Source organism: Pholis gunnellus (assembly GCF_910591455.1).
Source record: "Pholis gunnellus genome assembly, chromosome: 7".
NCBI classification, from domain to species: Eukaryota; Metazoa; Chordata; class Actinopteri; order Perciformes; family Pholidae; genus Pholis; species Pholis gunnellus.
This window is the reverse complement of record NC_136533.1, coordinates 5,593,879-5,613,026: the sequence shown is the minus strand read 5'-3', so window position 1 is coordinate 5,613,026 and position 19,148 is coordinate 5,593,879. Positions and strand designations below refer to the sequence as shown.

General features: G+C 40.7%; 1 protein-coding gene across 1 annotated transcript; it reads right to left on the bottom strand.

Annotated features, from left to right (window-relative positions):
- Positions 1-358: 358 nt before the first annotated feature.
- On the bottom strand, positions 359-17,226 carry crabp1a (cellular retinoic acid binding protein 1a). Its single transcript, XM_079163602.1, has 4 exons — positions 16,956-17,226; positions 13,394-13,572; positions 4,646-4,759; positions 359-742 (listed from the first exon to the last, which is right to left on the bottom strand). Exons 1-4 carry the CDS (start codon positions 17,023-17,025, stop codon positions 692-694), a joined length of 414 nt encoding a protein of 137 aa, XP_079019728.1. The 5' UTR covers positions 17,026-17,226; the 3' UTR covers positions 359-691.
- Positions 17,227-19,148: the final 1,922 nt, after the last annotated feature.

Here is a 19,148-nt window from a genome sequence, read left to right as displayed (position 1 = left end):
CACTGCTGCACAGGTGCTCCAAAGTAAACAATGAAATGATAACCTCTATACTTACTTGGTGTTTATTTAAAGATGCTCTGTGGAGTTTTTGACAACTAGTGGTGCCATGGAGCAATGCATGCAAGCCCCGCCGTTCCACTGGTTGACAGTTGGTGGCAGTAATGTGTCAAGAAGAATGACACTATATCAACAGAAGGAGGCAAAGAAGAAGACTGCCAGCTAATGCAGATTCTGAGAAGGAAATGTTTGTTTGGCTTCTGGAAACATTGAACGTGAACATATCTCTGTTTACAAGATGACTCCATGTGGGTACATTTTAGCATATAACTAAAAAAAGAGGCTCTCCTGCTGTTTGTTCCATGTTTTTATTGTTTCCTGTCATCCAACATGAATACTTAATCAATGCAACTGATGACTAAATCCTACGTACACAGCTGACACCAGGGTTGCAGACATGGACACTGAGATATCCAGCTACTGTACTGCAGACACAATACTCACTACAAGAAAACCAGATTACAGAGACATTGCTATAGTTTGTGGAGACTATGCAGACTGATGCTGAGAGATTACACAGGATACTTTGCAAATGCGTTTAGCGAGTGTTAGCACGACAGAGTGTTGTTGGGGTTTAACGTGTTGTTGTGGTCCAACTGGGCGTCTGTCTTGTCCTGATGAAGGTTAAGGGGCTTCATTCCCGGGCGTAAATCCGCGTGCACACTACGTCGTCTGCCCCGAAAGTCTGGAGGAAACAAAAGGATAATTGATAGTGAGTATAACCCTCACAGTCAGCTGGCAGAAAAAGTTAAATTAGCGACACATTTTAAAGCCGTTTGCTTTTTAATTCAACAAACACATGTGACAGTAAGCCGCCGAGAGCTCAATGCTGCAACTGAACAACTTGACAGATGGTTTAAGGCTGCTTTTATACCAACGGAGCCAGACTTGCGAAGCAGGGGGCTTCGCCAAAATAATTAGTCAAATACATGCAAGTGCACAGGGTGGATTACTTTGTGACGTGATCTCCGTATTTCTTCTGTTTACCTCACAACTGAGTTGTAAAATCCAGTGTCAGAGTATTATAAACCATTGTGCTGTTGACATCGGAAAAGCCGCCGATTTCACAGACATGTTACTCAAACTGGACTTCCTGGATTGTTTTTCATGTCTCACCGGTACCTGAAACAACACACACCACTACCAACGCAGCCCCTTGCTTTGTTTAAACCCAATGCAAGGTGGTTGATTTTGGTCTGAAACTGTCCCCACTTATGCCTGAATTGGCGGCGGGGAGGCTGTATTTGACATTTTCTAAAGGTTAACTTTCCAAAGCTAATAATCCAACAACCACGCCCACCTCACGCAGTGATTGGCCAGGTGTCTGGAGGGATGACAAGGCAGGATTTAAACTTTTCTCTCTGTCACACTTTGTGTGTCAATGAATGCCTTTGAGTAGAGATCCTCCGAGGGAACGCCTGTATCCCTATTTGTACAAATTATCATGTGAAGACTACTGTACAAAGACATGCAAACACTGTTTGGAGAGAGCTTAGGGAGGCAGTGTGTGTTTCCATTTGCATCATGTTTAAACACCTTTGCCTTTAGACATGGCCTGAATGACACGTTGTAAAAACTAGTTGTTTCTAGCTAACTGGACCTCACGAGTCTCGTCTCTTTTTTTATTCCCCTATTTTTAAAGACGTTTTTGATTTCAATTCTAAAATGCACAAGCTCAACTTGTTTAAGGACTGTTGGGTTATGACAGTGTCACCATATTGTTTGCAGTATGAGTGATCTAATAATGTCAAGGAATTCCTATCAACATGTGTGTCACAACATCACAGTCAAAATGATGGCCGTTAATGTGGGTCATACTGCAAACAATTGATGAAACCAAAAGAAGCCGCTTCATAACGGATTAATACGTCCCATGAATGCACAAGCTTGAAGTGATTGAGTCCAACCCTCTGATGTGCTGTCATTTCTTTTCGTTTTATTTCAGGCTGATGCAGCCGGAGAAAATCCACTCGACTTTGGCCTTAAAATGTTTTTAGACTAAACCAATTAAACGGATCATGCAAATCGTATGGAAATGTGCCCCACTTACAGTGTGAACTGCCACAGACAATCAGACCATTGCTTTATGATCGCTAGTCCTCCTTTGAGTCTCGACGCTCTGTTATTGTTGTCTGGAGGCTTTTATTTTGGATACAGATATGATTCAGATTCAGGCAGTGTTTGTTTTGGTTTTTCCAGATGCTTGTCCCAAAAGAAAGAGGTTGTCTGGGTGCAAAGATGACTCATGTCTCTTTTTCTAAAGAAAGGCTTCAAATCTTTTCAGGATTTTAATGATGCAGAATTTGCATTTGCTGAAGATTTTTACTCTAATAGGCTCGACAGTTTATGAGCAGGTGTTTTGAGCTATGATGCCATTTCTTAACGGACGACAAGATATTTGGTGGAATTGTTAGTTTGAACATCGAGCAGAGTAGTTCATTAGATTTCATATTTACACACATTTATCCAATCGCAGTCAAATATTGACAGAAAATATTACGTGTTACAGTTTAGAGGGCAAAATATACTAAATACAAAAAGTACATTTTATTTTGTGTGTTTTCTTATATGTATAGTCATGCTCTCATTTAAGGAAAGCAGTGACAGCTGGGTGCAGACCATTTTCAGCTTCAGTGAATATCTTAACAAATAAGTTGTACAACTACTCTCTAGTGCCATGACTTCATATAAAAACTGTGTATAATATATATAGAGAAGTCTGCAGGGACTTGAAACACAAGGTATTTGTTAACATTTAACTGGAATCAAAGCCCCTGAACATAATCCAGGCATTATATATTATACATGTTTACCACTACCATCTAATTGGGAAACAATTTAGAGATATATAAATGTAATTTCGAGAAGACAGATTTGGAATTTTCACTTTCACTTCCCCAATCGAAGTGGTCATCCCACTTTCTTTGCGCAGTTGTTACTTATTATCTTTCACGCTTACACAGACACTATCAAGCAGCTGTGACACCAAAATTCGGCCAGCTGTCTCAGGTGAACGATGACAAGATTTACTTGTTGGTGTTGTTGTGGTAACAAATACAAGATGCATCTACTGAGAACCAATCTCATGCCATTTACCTATGTCTCGTCTGTTACCCTGACTGTGTGATGGAAGAATGTGTCTCCTCGTGGCTTTTCGCTGTGAACACTGATCAGAAAATGTCCAAACTGAGACTCTACAAGCTGCACTGTAAACATGGTTCATCTGCAGGTTGTACGATGGTGTGACAGAAGGGAGGACTGAGGTGAGAAGAGCAGAGAGACACAGACGCTGTCACAACTCGGCCCGATCAATCTCCATTATAGTGCATGAATGCTTCAGCTCCTCCAGGGCAGCCGGGCCAAAGTGTCACCAGAGTGGCAGGCGCTGTAACACATTCTGCTTTCATAACCCAAACATTAGAAAAGATTGAATATGTTCTGGCTTCCTCTGAATAATGAGGACCTTCTGTTTGAATATCGAGCTGCTATGTAACGTCAAGGTGATTAAGAAAAAATGCATTTTTAACCCTTTTAGATCCCATCCACGGCGATATTCTGCAATATATTTATTAAAATTAAATCATCTTTTCTTCCTGTAAAACAAAATATGACGTAAGCTAGTACCAACCAATTTCAACCAATAATACCACGACATGCATCAACCAATCAATCTGCAACTTTTTGCGACATGGAAGCTCCTCTGTGGCTCCCTATCGCGCTAAACTCTACGCCCGCCCACTTTTTAGCAGTCCAGTCAAATGCAAAGGGATTGCATTTAAATCCCTCTTGTAAATGCACAAATATTTAGTCTGCTTCTTCCAAAAACTTGCTTCTAATATAAAGCTAATCAAACATCCTGTGATTACTTTTTCAGCATCTAAACCTTCTATGTTATCGCTTCGAGCTTTTGCCTTTTAGACATTCGTCTTACAAATACTCTAGGAACAACAAAGCAGAGCGTGGGAGCGTTGAGCGCTCAGAGAGGAAAGCTGGTTGAGTCCCTGAGAACTGTTCGTCCGGTCCATTGGTCTTGGACGGCTCCCCTGCACATCGTTCGAGGGGCTTTACACCCATTGACTTCTGCCCATATTAATCTAGCTAAATACAGAGGGTATTACTGCAACGTCAGCGTAGCAGCTCCTCTTGTTCTCCTTTCAACATCTCTCTGCAGGGTGGATGAAAGCTCGGCTCCTAGGGAAACGGCCTCTCTCATTTCCTTTACGGATGAATCTCCAGGGTGACTTCATGCACTCCCTGCCTGGTTTCATGAACTATTTCTCAAACAGAGTACACTAGCTGCTCGAAATGCCCATCTTCATGCATGCACCTGATGTCTTTCGAGTCTCCATGAGAACAAGCCACGTAACAGACAACCCATACAGATTAGCCACCCATCAGATCGCACTCTCTCTGTACTGGGAATAACTTTTTGTCTTTGTTTTGTTGGTCCAGCCCGAAATGAGAGTTCATTAATCGCCTGAAATCCAGAGCGTTTGTCTTTGCAAAGAATTACTTTCTTTTTCCGTTCCCAAGCAGCAGTCTGTTAAGAAGCTTTCAGTGAGATGATGAGTCATTGCCGTGCGCTCACCAGTATGAGCTCATCACCGCTGAGCTCTCGGGTCCAGAAGGTTTTGGGGCCGTCACCATCCACCAGAGTCTGCTTACAGTACATCTTGTTCTCCGACATCCAGGTGGCGAGGCTCTGCAGGGAAGGGGGGGGGGGGGCGACAAGGTGGGAAGGTCAGTGTGACGGTGTCAGTGAAGGTAGAAACACATGAGCAAGGCGTACCCTTAAAGGGTCACTTAATGCCAGGCTTTATGCCAGCATCACAGCATTGGTGTGGTCGGAAATGAGATATGTTGCACCCAAGAGTGATGTCACAATGCACGGATCACCCTGGAGTACATTTCTACACCACTGCATCGGCACCAAAGAACATACGGACACAGTTAGAGACTGGACGGTAAGAACAGTGGAGCATTTAGAAGCTAAACGGACAGATATTTCCTTTAGGAGTTGGTGGAGACCAAAAACTGAGTTAAAAGAGAGTGACAGTTAGTTTTACATTCATCAGGTGGAGAAAAAAACACCACACCATTAATTAAATCTTATTGTTGCTCCGGAGCAGCAAAATAATCTCTGGGTTTGTCACTGCGAGCGACACCTTTCACATGCAAGAAATATTGTGATCCATTGTTGATATAAAAATATTTATTATAGCAGATTTAAGTACATTATAAAGTAGTTTCTGGTTCTGCTACATACCAGGTCCTCTAAAAAAGTATTTAAGGACATCTGAACATCTGCCACATGCTAATTAGCCTTGTTGAACTTTAATATTCACATATATTGTTTTTTAGTAGTTTTCCATTACTGACACAAATGGCCTCTATACATCATAACAAATAAGAATTTAAACCGACGTTGTGGCACATTCATCCAATCGGATGCATGTTTATATAACTCTGTCCACATATTTTTGTCTTATCATAAGGGTCCAATGAAGGGAAATGTTAATGCTAGACAGTACAATGATATCTAAGACAAAGCCAGGTCCTTAAAGAAAACCCTCCCAGACGAGTGGAGGCTGTTATAGCAGCAGATTCATTCTCACGGTTCATGAGTGATATTTTCAGTAATCATACTGTATATAATGTCCATACATTTTTGGCCATATATTTCCCAGCCTACTTTAAAATGACATGTGTCCCGTGCTAATTCATCCATGGCCAGCCCTCGATGAACAAAGCTATAGAATACTGTAAAATCCTCTTCGCTCTTTGGTTGATCAGGGTCTCCTCCATCTGCTAATTCTCTTCAGTAATATTTCAAATGACTTCAACAGGATTAGTCAGACTTTGACTTCAGGACTAATTTCTCCTGAAGTAACTGACTCAGAGAGCTAAGAATCCATAAAAGAGCAGCACCAAGGTGACCCTGTGGCGCTAATTTGTGTTAATGGAGAGGATTTATCATTTTGTTGAGCTTAGGGTCCATTAACTGAGCTCTTATTTCATTACCTCAACTGTCTACTGACACAAAAGCTGTTCTGTTCGAGGAACAGTTGGACATTTTGGGAAATGATATGTTTTACTTCCTTAGGAGGGTAAAGTGAAGAGACTGATAAGAATATGCAGAATTCCCAAAACATCAAACCATTAATTCTATTTTAGGGTTAAATTTCCCAATCAAGTCTTTAATCCAAAGATTAGTTCACTATTCACAAGCGTTGGCTTCCTGTTGCTATCTGACTCTGATCATATTTTCCCACACTGCTGATATTTGTCTTTCCCCTCAATGAAGCAGCTGCATGTCCCTTTTCAACATAGCGTCTCAAGCTAGTGATCCCGCTCCAAAACCCTGGAACTGATCAAAGCTGCGGTTGCTTGAATCCAACTCAACTAAAGTCAAATCTAGACGGGCCTATAATGAGACGCCATCATGTTTTTTCAAGCATGTTCTTGCATATTTGTAGTGTTGCTCATAGACAATTTGTTTGGCAATTTGTACAATGTTTGTATTTTATTAACACCCCTGCTCAATGTCGGATCAGTAGCCTTTGTTTCTCAGAGGCAAATGTTAATCACCATATCAAAGGTAAGGAAAGCCATCATGGATCCCTGCGGGCGTCCGTCCACAGGGTTTGCCAAGCTGAACAACAGCAGGGCTTTTCTGCAGCTCTCCCTCTGATTTTCTTTTTCTCCTAATAAAGCCAGATCCCAGAGAGTCGATTAGCTACGGCTCCATTTTAAAGTTAGCATCCGTCTCAGCCTCTGACTCGGATGGATTTTCTCTCATTCTCCCCGTTGCACATTAAGTCACAGACAAATTCTCACACATCGTCTTTCTCTTCCAAATAACACACCAGAGCTTGTGCACACACATTTCAGACCAAGACAAATTCATCCTGCATTTGCTTCTTTTTTTTTTTACCGTGTCCTGTTTTTTTTTTTCATTAGCTTTTTAGGCTACTTATCAGAACATCTGCTGCCTTTGGCTTTGGTTCAGTCTCTCACTGACTTTCCATTGCTTATCAGACACAAACAGTGTGTCTAAAAGGAGGAGAACTTCTCATTTCCTGATTGGTTTAAAGTTTTTATGTTGGATTTTACAACTTTTCTTTCAGAGCCCAAAATAACACGCTCACTCCGTCTTGGACTCATATCTGTTTGATCACATCATCTCTTTGACGTCAGTGTTTGCTCATCACTTTTTCCACTCTGAGTAACTTGTGCCTTATGCTTAGGACAAACATATGAGGCACAGTTGCTCTTTAGCAAATCAACTCATATTTCACCAAGTGACAAACATCACATTTGAGTGGTGAAGACCGGCAGAAGTGCCTTAAGCTGCACTTTCCCGGATAACCACTTAACACTAAAAAGTCCCAACTTCTGGAATGATGGGTTTCCGTAAGAAGTTATGGTCCTATTTAGTCGTTCCACTTCTTGTAAAATGTCTTATTATTTATTTTTTCCCTTAAAGAGAAGGCTTAATGGGACTTTCTGGGGCATGCTTGCAAGACTGATAGATGTCTCAGCTTATTATTGCACCGTCTCAAGTTCAGCATCACTGTGTCGGACGTCATTGTTGACGAACTTTCTTCTTCTTCTTTATTAAAACACAATGACATGGTGGTCCCTGTTGTTAACAGATAAAATTAGCTCCTGTGTGGCATTGCCGACAGTCAGCAGCTCACAATTGTTTGCTGCCCCCAGTGGGCGATATTTATGTTACTTTCATGGACGTATGATAAGAGCTCAAGGACGGTGCCCAAGTTTTTTCTCCTGCCTGCCCCATAAACTTTACATTGGAATTCTTAATTCTAAGCGTAATAATTGTTTGCCGTTTGAAGTGTCCTGCCAACAGTTTTAAAGAAGCTTTTTATAATCTGGTTCATGGGGAAAATGCTTTTTGGTCTTTTTTTCAATGCAGTACCATTAATGTTACCTTGGATTCTCATGATATCGTAAGTCTTTCCACTCTCTTCTCTTCCAACAGATTTTTTATTTTCCTGTCATTCGCCGCAGGCATTTCCCTCCCTCTCCATGCTAAATGACACACTGTCAGAAGCAGAGAAACATGCTCCAGTCTCAGCCACCCCGTCCTGGAAATACATACCCAGTTTAATCTGTTTACTCCAAACCTCTCCAAGGATGCAGCTCACATATTGCCTTCACCATTAAATTATAGGATCACCTGTCGGGGGTAAAACGTCCATTATTTGGAAATAAATATGGCATCTTGTCCTTGCACTTTCTGTCAGTATGTGATGAAACTCTTTCGTGGATGCTACATCTGTTTCTTGAGTCAAATATTTTTATTAAGAGGCTTTATTTCTGATCCTTAACATCGCCACTCTCCATTTTAGCTTGTGACTGTCTCTACAGCAACCAGCTGGGTTAAAAGACTCCATTTGTCTAAGTCTTTCTGCCCAGAAGTGACTTGGTTTTTGTCCTGCGCTGGTAAATTAAGCTTATGAGTTCAGATGAAAATATTGCTGCACCACAGATGCTGTTTTATTTCTCAAAGCTCAACCTCAGCTGCACAAAGCAGCGAAACCTCAAGTTTGTCTTCCACCTCCATCCATCAGAGCAGGAACGTAATCGCCTCATTCTGGCCCCCACTCTGCACCAACGCCCGTCTGGTGTCTGATTCTCTGTTGTCTCTGAGACTGAGAGGAAGTCTCTTATCACTGTCTCCTCCTGTAAGTGAGAGGAGGCCGTCTGATCCCTCCGCACTCACGCAGATTAACTGGAGCTTTTTAAGCTTGTGGCGGTGTTAATCAGCCCTGTGCTCTTCGCCAGCCACAGATCAGCGTGTAATCCCTTTAACCACAGGGGCAGCCGGCCTCAGCCAAAACCCACTTTGGGTTCTCCTGCCGACTCGCTCCACCTGAGAGTCCGCCAACACCCCACACTGCCCCCCCTCGCCCCTCCGGGTACATGTGCCAGTGTCAGTGGGCGCTGCCTCCTGCAGGTTTAGCTTCACTCGTGCAAATGATCGCCACACAAAAACACAATGTGCTTGTTGCTGAGAGACACCTCCTTGATTTCCGCTTAATAAAAAAAAGGTAAATATTCAGTACAACTAAAAAAAACGTTTTCTATTGTTTCTGTAATCCAGCTTGGGGTCTTCGCCAAACTATTCGGCTTCCGTTGAGAATAGCTTGTAGCCTGCTGTGTCGCTCGTGGTGTGAAAACAGCATAAAACTCGGAAATAGGTTACAGGTGTGATACAGAGAATATAATCAAAAACTACATACTTTTCTAAAATTTTAGGTAAATACAAATATCCACCAAATATGGATACAGTCAACTTGAAGCTTGGACAATAGCCTAAAGCATCTTTAAGGTGCTAAACGTAAAACTGAGAGCATATGTATTTGCTATCAACGGCTCTCAACATGGCGACGCCTGAGGCAACGGCTTGCAGCTAACAGTGCTAACATCGCTAACAGTGCAATCATCTGTAACAGGGAACTGCCCATTGTTCCAATGGACCATTATTCTGAAACCAGCTTGTTATCCTGAAAACAAACGCCCATTTTTCCGAAGACCCATTGCTCCGAAAATACACACTCTCCATGCAACATGGCTAATAATTATTACTGAATGACGTCAAATATCGAACAGAGAACTTTTAACTCCAGTGTGCTGCGGTACAGACACAAAACATTGAAAAACATGTCACTGTCTTAACACCTTCTGTGTGATGCTGGTGCTCAAGACCCAAACAAGTGGATGTGGCAAATGTGTGATGACAACTCGACTTGAGGCGTCATGTAGCAAGAAGCCACACTGAGCGCCGTCTAGCCCTGCCCAGTACCCAGCATGCCTCAGGGCACAGACAGAAGCAGCCACACTGTCTCCTGAAATCAGAAATAGGTCATGTCTGCTCTCCTTGACTGCAACACGTTGTTACTTGAAGATGAAAGGTAAAGACAACAGTGTATTTTGTCAGACTTTAGCTGTTGATTGCTGTTTGACAAACATTATGCGATGCAACTTTGCATCTTAATGTAATAGCTGATAAATTCAGCCTTAATGACTTCTGCATTGCTCAAAGCCAGAAAGGCAATGTGGTTACCAGAAGATACCTACCTCACATTTCTCAGGCTTTTGGCTGAATTCTGTTGAATTAATGTAGTGCATGCACGCAATTACACATTTTTCCCCTTTCCATGTGCTATATCTCCTCTCCACAAGCATGAATATCACTGCTTTCTGTTGCCAAAGAATTCTTCAGGATGGCGGATTTTCTGCTTTACATTTCAGGATAGAACCAGAAACTGTTCAGCTCTCTTGGAAGAGAAACTTTAGAAACAGCCTAGAGATGCAGTGCTGAGCTCAAGGACACTTCAGCAGGGTGGCTGCTGAAACCATCCAGTTGAAAAGAGGTCATTCTATGTCATGATATGTTTTGTCTTGTTTTTGACACCAAACTACCTCACATATCATGCTGTAATGGTCTGAATTACACACAATTGTGTTTTTATTTAGTTTTTTACCTTTTCTTCAAACTCTTAAATTAGCCTACATGATCACATTTACAGTGTTTTGGGGATGAAAAGAATGAAGGCGTTTCTAAAAATGCACCAGTCGTCCAGATTTAAAGGTTTAGTGTTGTTCTATGAGTAAAACATTTACTGCAAAATTGAATATCCACCACAGGAAATGTGAGGATCCCCTTATGATAATATGTTAATATCTATGTTAATTTAGAGTTTTTACACAATTTTTCCTTTTTTTTAAGAGTTTTTAAGTTTTAAGAAACATTAATGCTGATGTGAATAATTAAGGCTAAGGATTTCTTTCTGCCTTGCAAAAACGTCTTGTTTTCAAACATATGACTAATCTCATCCATAAAACCCTAAATTCCTCCAGTGGTTACAGAAACTTGACAAGTTATACTGTGACTGTCAACAACTCCCCATCCTGCATGTGTTGTGCAAAAAAAAAGAATCTTATACATTTTTCTATTTCAAAAATATTTTAAAACCATGCAGTTTAGTTTTATATTAATTTAGATAACCGTAATCCCAGAATAATGACACTGTTCTACCTGTAAAACCTACTGCCTTTGACTTTTTTCTGTTTAAATTGTTGATCTATAGTTTGCATGAATACTCTGTCATACAATGAACTTGTGTTGCTATATTGAGTGAACTATGATTAAGAACTGAAGTTTATCAGTTCATAAACTGCTACTTTTATATGCCTCCTATCGTGTTTGGTCCATGTGTGTGAGACGATAACACTGGATTACAGGTATATGTTGTTTATCCACTGTGTTGTCCTCACTGATACCAAACAGGACTCTCTTTCTCTCCAGCTCAGACGCCGGTTACTAAGCAGCAGGGCGATAAACAGATGTCAGCCTCAGGACCATTAAGGCAAAATATCTCGTTACCTAAAGTGACTCAGTGGCGTCTCGTCTCTAAATTCTTCAACGTTGGAGCGCTGACTTCCTACATTGTGTGGGTGCAATTAGATTGTTGTGTAAATTGACATCACACTGAGCATCTTTAAAAGTAGATTTTTATATTGCGATGAAACTTGAAAAAGCTCAGTAAAAAAGTATGATTCATTTGTGTTATTTCTTCCCTCAAGACTCATAATATGTTACAATATACAGCTTGTATTCAAGAGGTGGCCAACATATAAAGAAATACATTTTATGAAGTAAGATAGAAAATCGAATGTGAATGTGAATGTGATCGTACATTGTCAGGCTCAACAATCGAGCTGCCTCATCCACTTCATCTTGTTATACAACCTATATATTTATTACACAGATGACGCAAAAGCCTCGGTGTTGGGATCATATCAGATGTCTCTAAAGAAATGAGTTTTCACATATAACAGAGAACAGAGAACAGCGTCAATGTCAGTGCTTGAATATTTCTTTTAATCCTATTTTATGTGTTACGTTTGTGTTTATAATTTGCTGATTACTGCAAGTATTTGAGCACATTTTGTAATGAGTTCCAAGGATAGGTCTCTGCCTACTATCCAAACCTGTAGGAGCTCTGACTGTCTACCAGGATGTGAGAAATCCCCCTCAGGGCCTGAAGAGGTTCAGAGAGAAACTCATCCACCCCAACTCAAGCTGCCCTTAATCCAGCTGCACAGACGTGAGGATGATACAAATGGATGAAACTGCAAGGAGGTATTCATTTTTCATTCAACCGTCTTCAACAGTAGCACGCAAGGTAGCTTTGAAGACCTTCAATACACACATACAAACACACAGAGAATACCAAATGATGTGAACATTTAGAGGACACATTCAATTAGATATCTGTAGATGACTGTTAAAGTGATGTTTGTTAATACAGAAACAGATTTAATCACTTTGACATCTTCCAAATGTTGAGGTAAAACATATATGTGGATGTGGCTCTTGGAATGAAAGACAGTCAATGTATGTCAAAGATTAGAAGATATCATTGTGTTTATATTTCATAATAACTACTAGTGGTGCAGGGAATTTTTACTGATTCAAAGCTTCTTTGTAACTGTTTACACACACACTGGCTTGTTTTTGTCATTGTGAAGACATTGTATTGACCTACATCAATGTCTTGGAAGCCTTTCCTAACTTTAACCCAAACGACTACATCCTTTACCCCAACCGCAATCTTCATCTTAATAAAAAACTAAGTCTTCACCCTCAGAATTTAACAGTTTTATCTCACCAGATGGGAGTTGAGTGTGTGTACAGATTTTTGTCTCTGAAACATGTTTAATACAATGCAAAAAATACACACAATACACACACACAAACACACTTTTTGTCACTAAGTTGGACATTGCATTGACTTGCATTCTTTCCATGGGAACTTGCCTTAACTTTAACCCAACACTCAAACTAAACTTAACCCAATCACAGCCCTTACATAACCATACTACAAGTCTCAACCCGAGAGTTTATCCGTTTACCTTCAGGGGACTCCAAATGTGTCCCTACATGGGAGGTGAGTCCCCACAATGCCATTAATAAAAGTATATGATAACACACTAATGACTGTGACACCAACGGTTCGCAGTGCTAGATATGTTTCACTTCGATGCGGCAGAGAGAACTTCTCGTATTTCACTAAAGATAAAGAGACGATGTTGAAGGTTTAGAAAAGTGGAATAATGAAATGAGCGTGAGAAACAGGAGGGCACTATGAAGTGCATTATTTACTGGGGTGAAATGTTCCCGTAAGGGTTGAAGATGACAAAAAAGTATGACAAATGCCAGTGGTTTTGCATGCTTTAGCCCATTTACTGCACATGTGAGTCACTATTGTGCCATATTTCAAATACCTTATTTTCTCAATACTACCTTGCACTTTCGTCCATCCACGGTCTCCTCGTCATATTCTTCTCCGACGTGGAAGTTGATCTCGGTGGTGCGCACAGTGGTTGATGTTTTGATGTAGAACTTGTCACCGTCCTGACGGATCTCCACGTGGGGGTTGGAGGCCGCTGCCACGGCCACCTTCCTCAGCATGGTGTTCACTCCTGACCGGGATCAACCCACGTCAGAACAACAACAGGGAGAAAGCATGAGTCAACATTTTAACGAGATTCATGTAGTTGTTAAAGGGGAAATTAGTGGGATGTTTCACTTCTGCAGACTTTTGTGCCACTTTGCAAAGTCTTTAGCCCTCGTTTGACATATGTGTTATTATTTTTAATTACAGTAATATGCATTATGTTATTTTTGCACTTTCAAAAATGCAGTTTCACGATTGTTCTAATTGATCCAGTGATACAGTAAACATAATGGTTTTGTGTCCAGCAGAGGCTACCATTAAAGGAGCGTCTACTGCCTACAGACGGAGGTCAACAGGAGTCATCGATTGCTTAATACCCCATTACATCTTTAATAATGAGAGACAGACATAGAAGAAAGGCAGGAAATAGGCTAAAGGTTGATCTCTGTTAGATACTGAAAAGTTGAGACATGCAAGAGAAAAATGTGCAAAAGCTGCATCTTAGTTGTAGGAATATATATTTGAAATCAAATGTAGGCTACATTTGTGTCTGATAAAGAAAGTGAGAAATAGTGAGAATACGCTTCTTTTTGTTCTGCTGGAGCTAACATTTTCACAGAAACCTCTTCCAGTATGTTCTGTTGTCTTTCTATTCGGCCCCCTCGACCCCCCAAACGGATGTAGACCTCTCCAGGCCCTCATGCCAGCTTCTATCAGACTCTAGACCTTAAATATAGGGCCACATGCTGGCTGCATGTCTCCTTGTATTTCTGTGTATGGTGAACAGGAACATCTCTAAACCTACATTTTAACCAAGAATGACAAGGAATGTAGATGTTTCATTGTATGACTTTTTTTTTTAAAAACACAATAAATGATTTGGGCTCTGACAGACACCTCAACTATTTCTTGAAATTGAGAGAAATCTGTGGAATTTGGGTACTTATGTCTGTGTGAGAGATAATTCAACCATTTCCAGAAGAAAAAAGTGAACTCTTGAGGATGTGAGGATCAGGTCAGCACTGACTTTTTGTCTGGTAGCTGTCAGAGTGGTGATCCTGCTTGTGGCGCTGACCGGGCTTGTGGCTACACTTTGGCCCGGTTTCACTCTGCAAGGCCATCTGGTTTCATGTCCTGCCAACGTCCTGTGTATTTCATGTCCCCTCCTACCACCAGATATAACTGAAGATATAGAAAGCTATATTTTTTAAAACAAGATCTGTGGTGTTGCTTGGTCAACTCCCAGGCATAAAAACATATTCATTTGACAGCTTACACTCGACCCCACCCACGATCTCAGGGATCACGCCGTGTGGTTTTATAGCATTAAATATGTACGAGCATCAGTGAGCCAAGCAGTCTATCCTTGTTTCTGAACAATTTACATGTTCTCAAAACGTCATTTACCTATTTTTTTGATAATAGAAGTTTTTATGCTTCATATATGAACAAAGAATTGGCGAAAGGACAATAAGCTGCAGTTTTTCTACCAATATTATTACAAGAAGCCTGATGTATGATCTTCCAGAAACATAGGAAGTAAAGATAATTTCCTCTGTCACTCCAGCAGTTTGTATTTAATTTGCAGTCCCCATTGAATCAGGGAAGTCTTTAAAATAAATCCACATTTTAGCTCAGTAGTAAAATTGTACATGAAGTTTGCACTATTTTTTACACTCTTTGATCAAATGGAGACACACATGCCTGCTGTCAATTAGCAAACTGTGAGTCTGATCAACTTGTACAGCTCTGGTCACGCAGCGTGTTCACTCTGCTATCTGCACCCTGGTCATAACAATCCCCTCCTCCTGTAGGGAAACCTCAGAGTCAACAGATAATTATGAGGATGTTGATGGAAAGTGGCGGCCCTGGAATCCACTGTAGTTGCCCATCGCAGCTCCCCATTGACCGAGACCTTATGTAAGAACGAACGAGTGATCTGCCCCAGCAGATGTGGTTTAATGTGTTCGTGAATGGATGAGGGACAGTTTCCTCATGGACCTCAAAACATGGGAAGTGGTGTTGAGGGGATTTTCTTTTTTCTTTTGTGAATCAAAAATAATCAACACTAAACAATTTGAGAGTTGATTTAATTAAATGTGTTTAAGGATAGTTTTTAATCTATGTTTTTCATATTGTCAACAAATCCCATAAAAAGACCAAAATCATCATTAATCTGTCTCTCAATACTTTCTGACTTCCCTACCCAGTCTGTAATACTCCAAAAGACCCAAGCCCATCTATCCCACTGGAGATGTAAATCTTTAATAACAAATTACAAATACACACTTTTAATAAGTTTAGTATTTTCCTAAAACCGCTGGGCACTGTAGTTTTTAGACAATGTAACTCGAACAGGAGTAATTAGTGCTTTTTCTGGGGACTATTTTCAGCTGCGGATTAATACACAAGCTGCAGTACACCAAGCTGTGACTACGAAGGCCATACCTTTTAGTAAATAAACATTGGATTTGTTGTCAATAAGAATAATGTAGAAAATCACCAGCCTTATACATTAAACTCTTAAAACAGCAGAGTGTAATATAGCAGGTAGGGCTGTTTGAAGAGAGATTGCAAACAAAAAGCAAAGGCTGTTAAAGTTAAATATTCACTCAGATACTCGAGAAATCTAACATGTGTGCACAAACAACTAAACTGTTAATTGTTTCAGCTTTACAACGTACAAAAGTGTTCACTTTTCAGCTTAACTTTGCCAGATTGAGCTAAAACAGGAACCGTTCGTGTCCATAAAGTTGCGGGAGAGTTGTCGAAGCAGCTCCTCGTGCTCTCAGTGGGACTCCCTCAAGATTTCTACATTATTCTAAAGACACAGCCTTTTGATGTGTCCTGTCTGTTTCAGCAGTCTCGGCGTGACGAAGCACCGCAACACAATTGAATGACCCAGTTAAGCTGGTTCCAAATCTAAACCATCGCAATCATCGGTTAAGACTAAGAAGGGGTGAAAAAGAATGAATAAAGATAGGACACAAGAGAACAGCACTGGGCTCCAGAGACCTCCCCTGGCATTGCTAATTCATGCCCTACTTAAATGCTTAACATGAATAATGTTGTGCCCCCCCCTCCTCTCTTCGTGTAACAATACCACGTCTGTTGAGACTGGGATTCAGCATCCAGTGTTTCATATCTCCTGTAAAAAAGCCGAGGGGTTTCCCTTCAGCAGCATCTCCCCGTAGATCTCTGCTTTTTCCAGGGAGCTTCTTCGAACAATACGAGGTTGTTGGAAGTCAGGCATGCCATTCTCCAAGAACAGGGAAAGCCTTTTTCTATATGGACATGATGGATAGTCAACCTCATGCAGGGATGTAGCACTGGCTATGGACCAGGGGGGGGGGGGGGGGGGGGGGAGAAGAGGGAGAAGAGGGAGAAAAGAGACTGGAGAGGGCTTACCCAAGGCTTTGAGAAGTTCATCAAAATTCTCACTCTTCTTCATCTTCCAGGTGCCGGCAAAGTTAGGCATGTCTGCTTGAGGCTGAGTCCGAAGGGCTTCCGAAAGAACCTCTGATGCGTCTCTCTTTCCTCTTCCCTGTGTCTCTCGTTGACTCTTTCTCACCCTCCTCCTCCTTCCCTGTGCTCCCGTCTCCTCTGCTCTGGGCTCTGCCTCTCGTACACCCAAGTGCTCCTTGTCTTTATTTAGTTTTCTTCACACACTCTTGCTTGGTCTGTGTGCCCCAGTGTGCTGGCTGCAATCTTGTCTTTAGCTCCTTTATAGCTACTGTCTTTAGTGGGAGTCAGCGGAGGTCCCTCCCACTGAAAGCTCTGTCCCGTTAACACAGTAGAGCTGGGCTGACGTGTCTCTCTGGGGATCAAAGCGACTAAATCTGTTCTTTGAGACAGTATTTATAGTGCTTTACTTTGCCAACAACTTGATTGTGAATCATTGTTTTTTAATTGGCTTTCAAAAATGATGACATCTTTTGGCAAGATGATTCAAAAAGCTTTTTTTGGAGAAGAAGAAGGAGCTTCATTTTCTAAATCAAACCATTATGTTCAAAATATGTAGTTGAGGGAATAAAGTTTATGAAACTCTGATAACTTTAATCCAAGATTAAGCATATATAAGTATCCTCCTTAAAGTTATTTAAACTACATGATTTAGATATTAAATGTCAAACTATTATACTCATATACTTGTATTTTTACTGTGTGAAGTGCTTCTGTTGGTTCTCTGTTGAAAAATAATGGCAAGATAATAAATCATTCAGTAAATTTTCCCAAAATAAATCCTGAACCCCAAACATAGATCAAAAAGTTGCTTTATTGCACCAGAAATGAATAATCTAGATGTTTCCTTATCGATCCCTCTCAGACGTTAAAAGGGAAATGTTTATCTATTATATCAGCTACAGCTGAGGTGCCCTTCAGCAAGTGTTTCACTCTAGAACGACCGGTGACTGTAGCTCAGTGGTAGAGCAGGGTCGTCCTTCAATCAGAGGATCGGAGGTTCGATCCCCGTCTCCAGTAGCAAGACACTTAACCCCAACTGTGGGTTTATGAATGGTTAGTTAGAATCCTGATGGGCACCTTGCACGGTAGCAACTGCCATCAGTGTATAGATGTGAATGTTTAACACGTGTTAAAGTGCTTCGGAAGACTAGAAAAGTGCTACACAAGTACAAGTCCATTTACCATTTAAACCAACACCCAAACACAACTGGTCAGAGATTTTATAATCAACTCTACTAAATTCAAACATTTCCCAAATGTTATATTCAAGTGTTGGATCAGAAAAAGTTTCCACAGGACGGATTTAAATGACTCAAAACCTCTTAGAAACAGACACCTCAGCTTAAAAGTTCCACTTCTTTTAATATCTCCAAAGTTTCCATTGACACAGTGCACCAAGACTAAATCCATAATCAGGCTGGACTGATCATTTAAAAGCCAAAAAGTAGTAAAATGATGATTACATCAGGAGCGAGCATTTTTAAAGACCTCTTGCAGTTATATTTAATCATTGCGTCAAGCTGTGCTTAAAGAACAGAGCAGAGACAACGAGGCACTTTTATACATCTAAAGAATATTAGAAATATGAGACGTATCCAAAAGTCTGTGCGGGACGAAAGCTTTGATTCAGAATTACTACCAGTTTTCTCAATCTTTATCTCGATATTACTATAAATACATCCATTTATACTCTACGTTTCCAATAAAAAAGAAGCATTTAAGGTTTTGTTTTTGTCTTTCGGCAAAAATAAACTCTACAGTAATACGATGGATGGATAGATGGATGGATGGATGGATGGAGATGGATAGATGGATAGATAGATAGATAGATAGATAGATAGATGGATAGATGGATAGATGGATAGATGGATGGATGGATAGATGGATTTTATATTGTTCTGCTCTCAGAGCACTTTATTTTGTCATATCAGAAGATAATGACAACAGACGTCCTGCTCCTTTCCTCTCCCTTCAGCATGCTGCAGCTAATGCCATTACGCTGGCTTCATTATTATTTCCCTGAAAATACAAATTAATCACTTTGCTGAAAATAGCATCATTACTGCCTGCAGGACCAATAAAAAGGAAAAAGTACAAGTACATGTACAATTTTGATGGTTGAGGTTAATTTTCAGT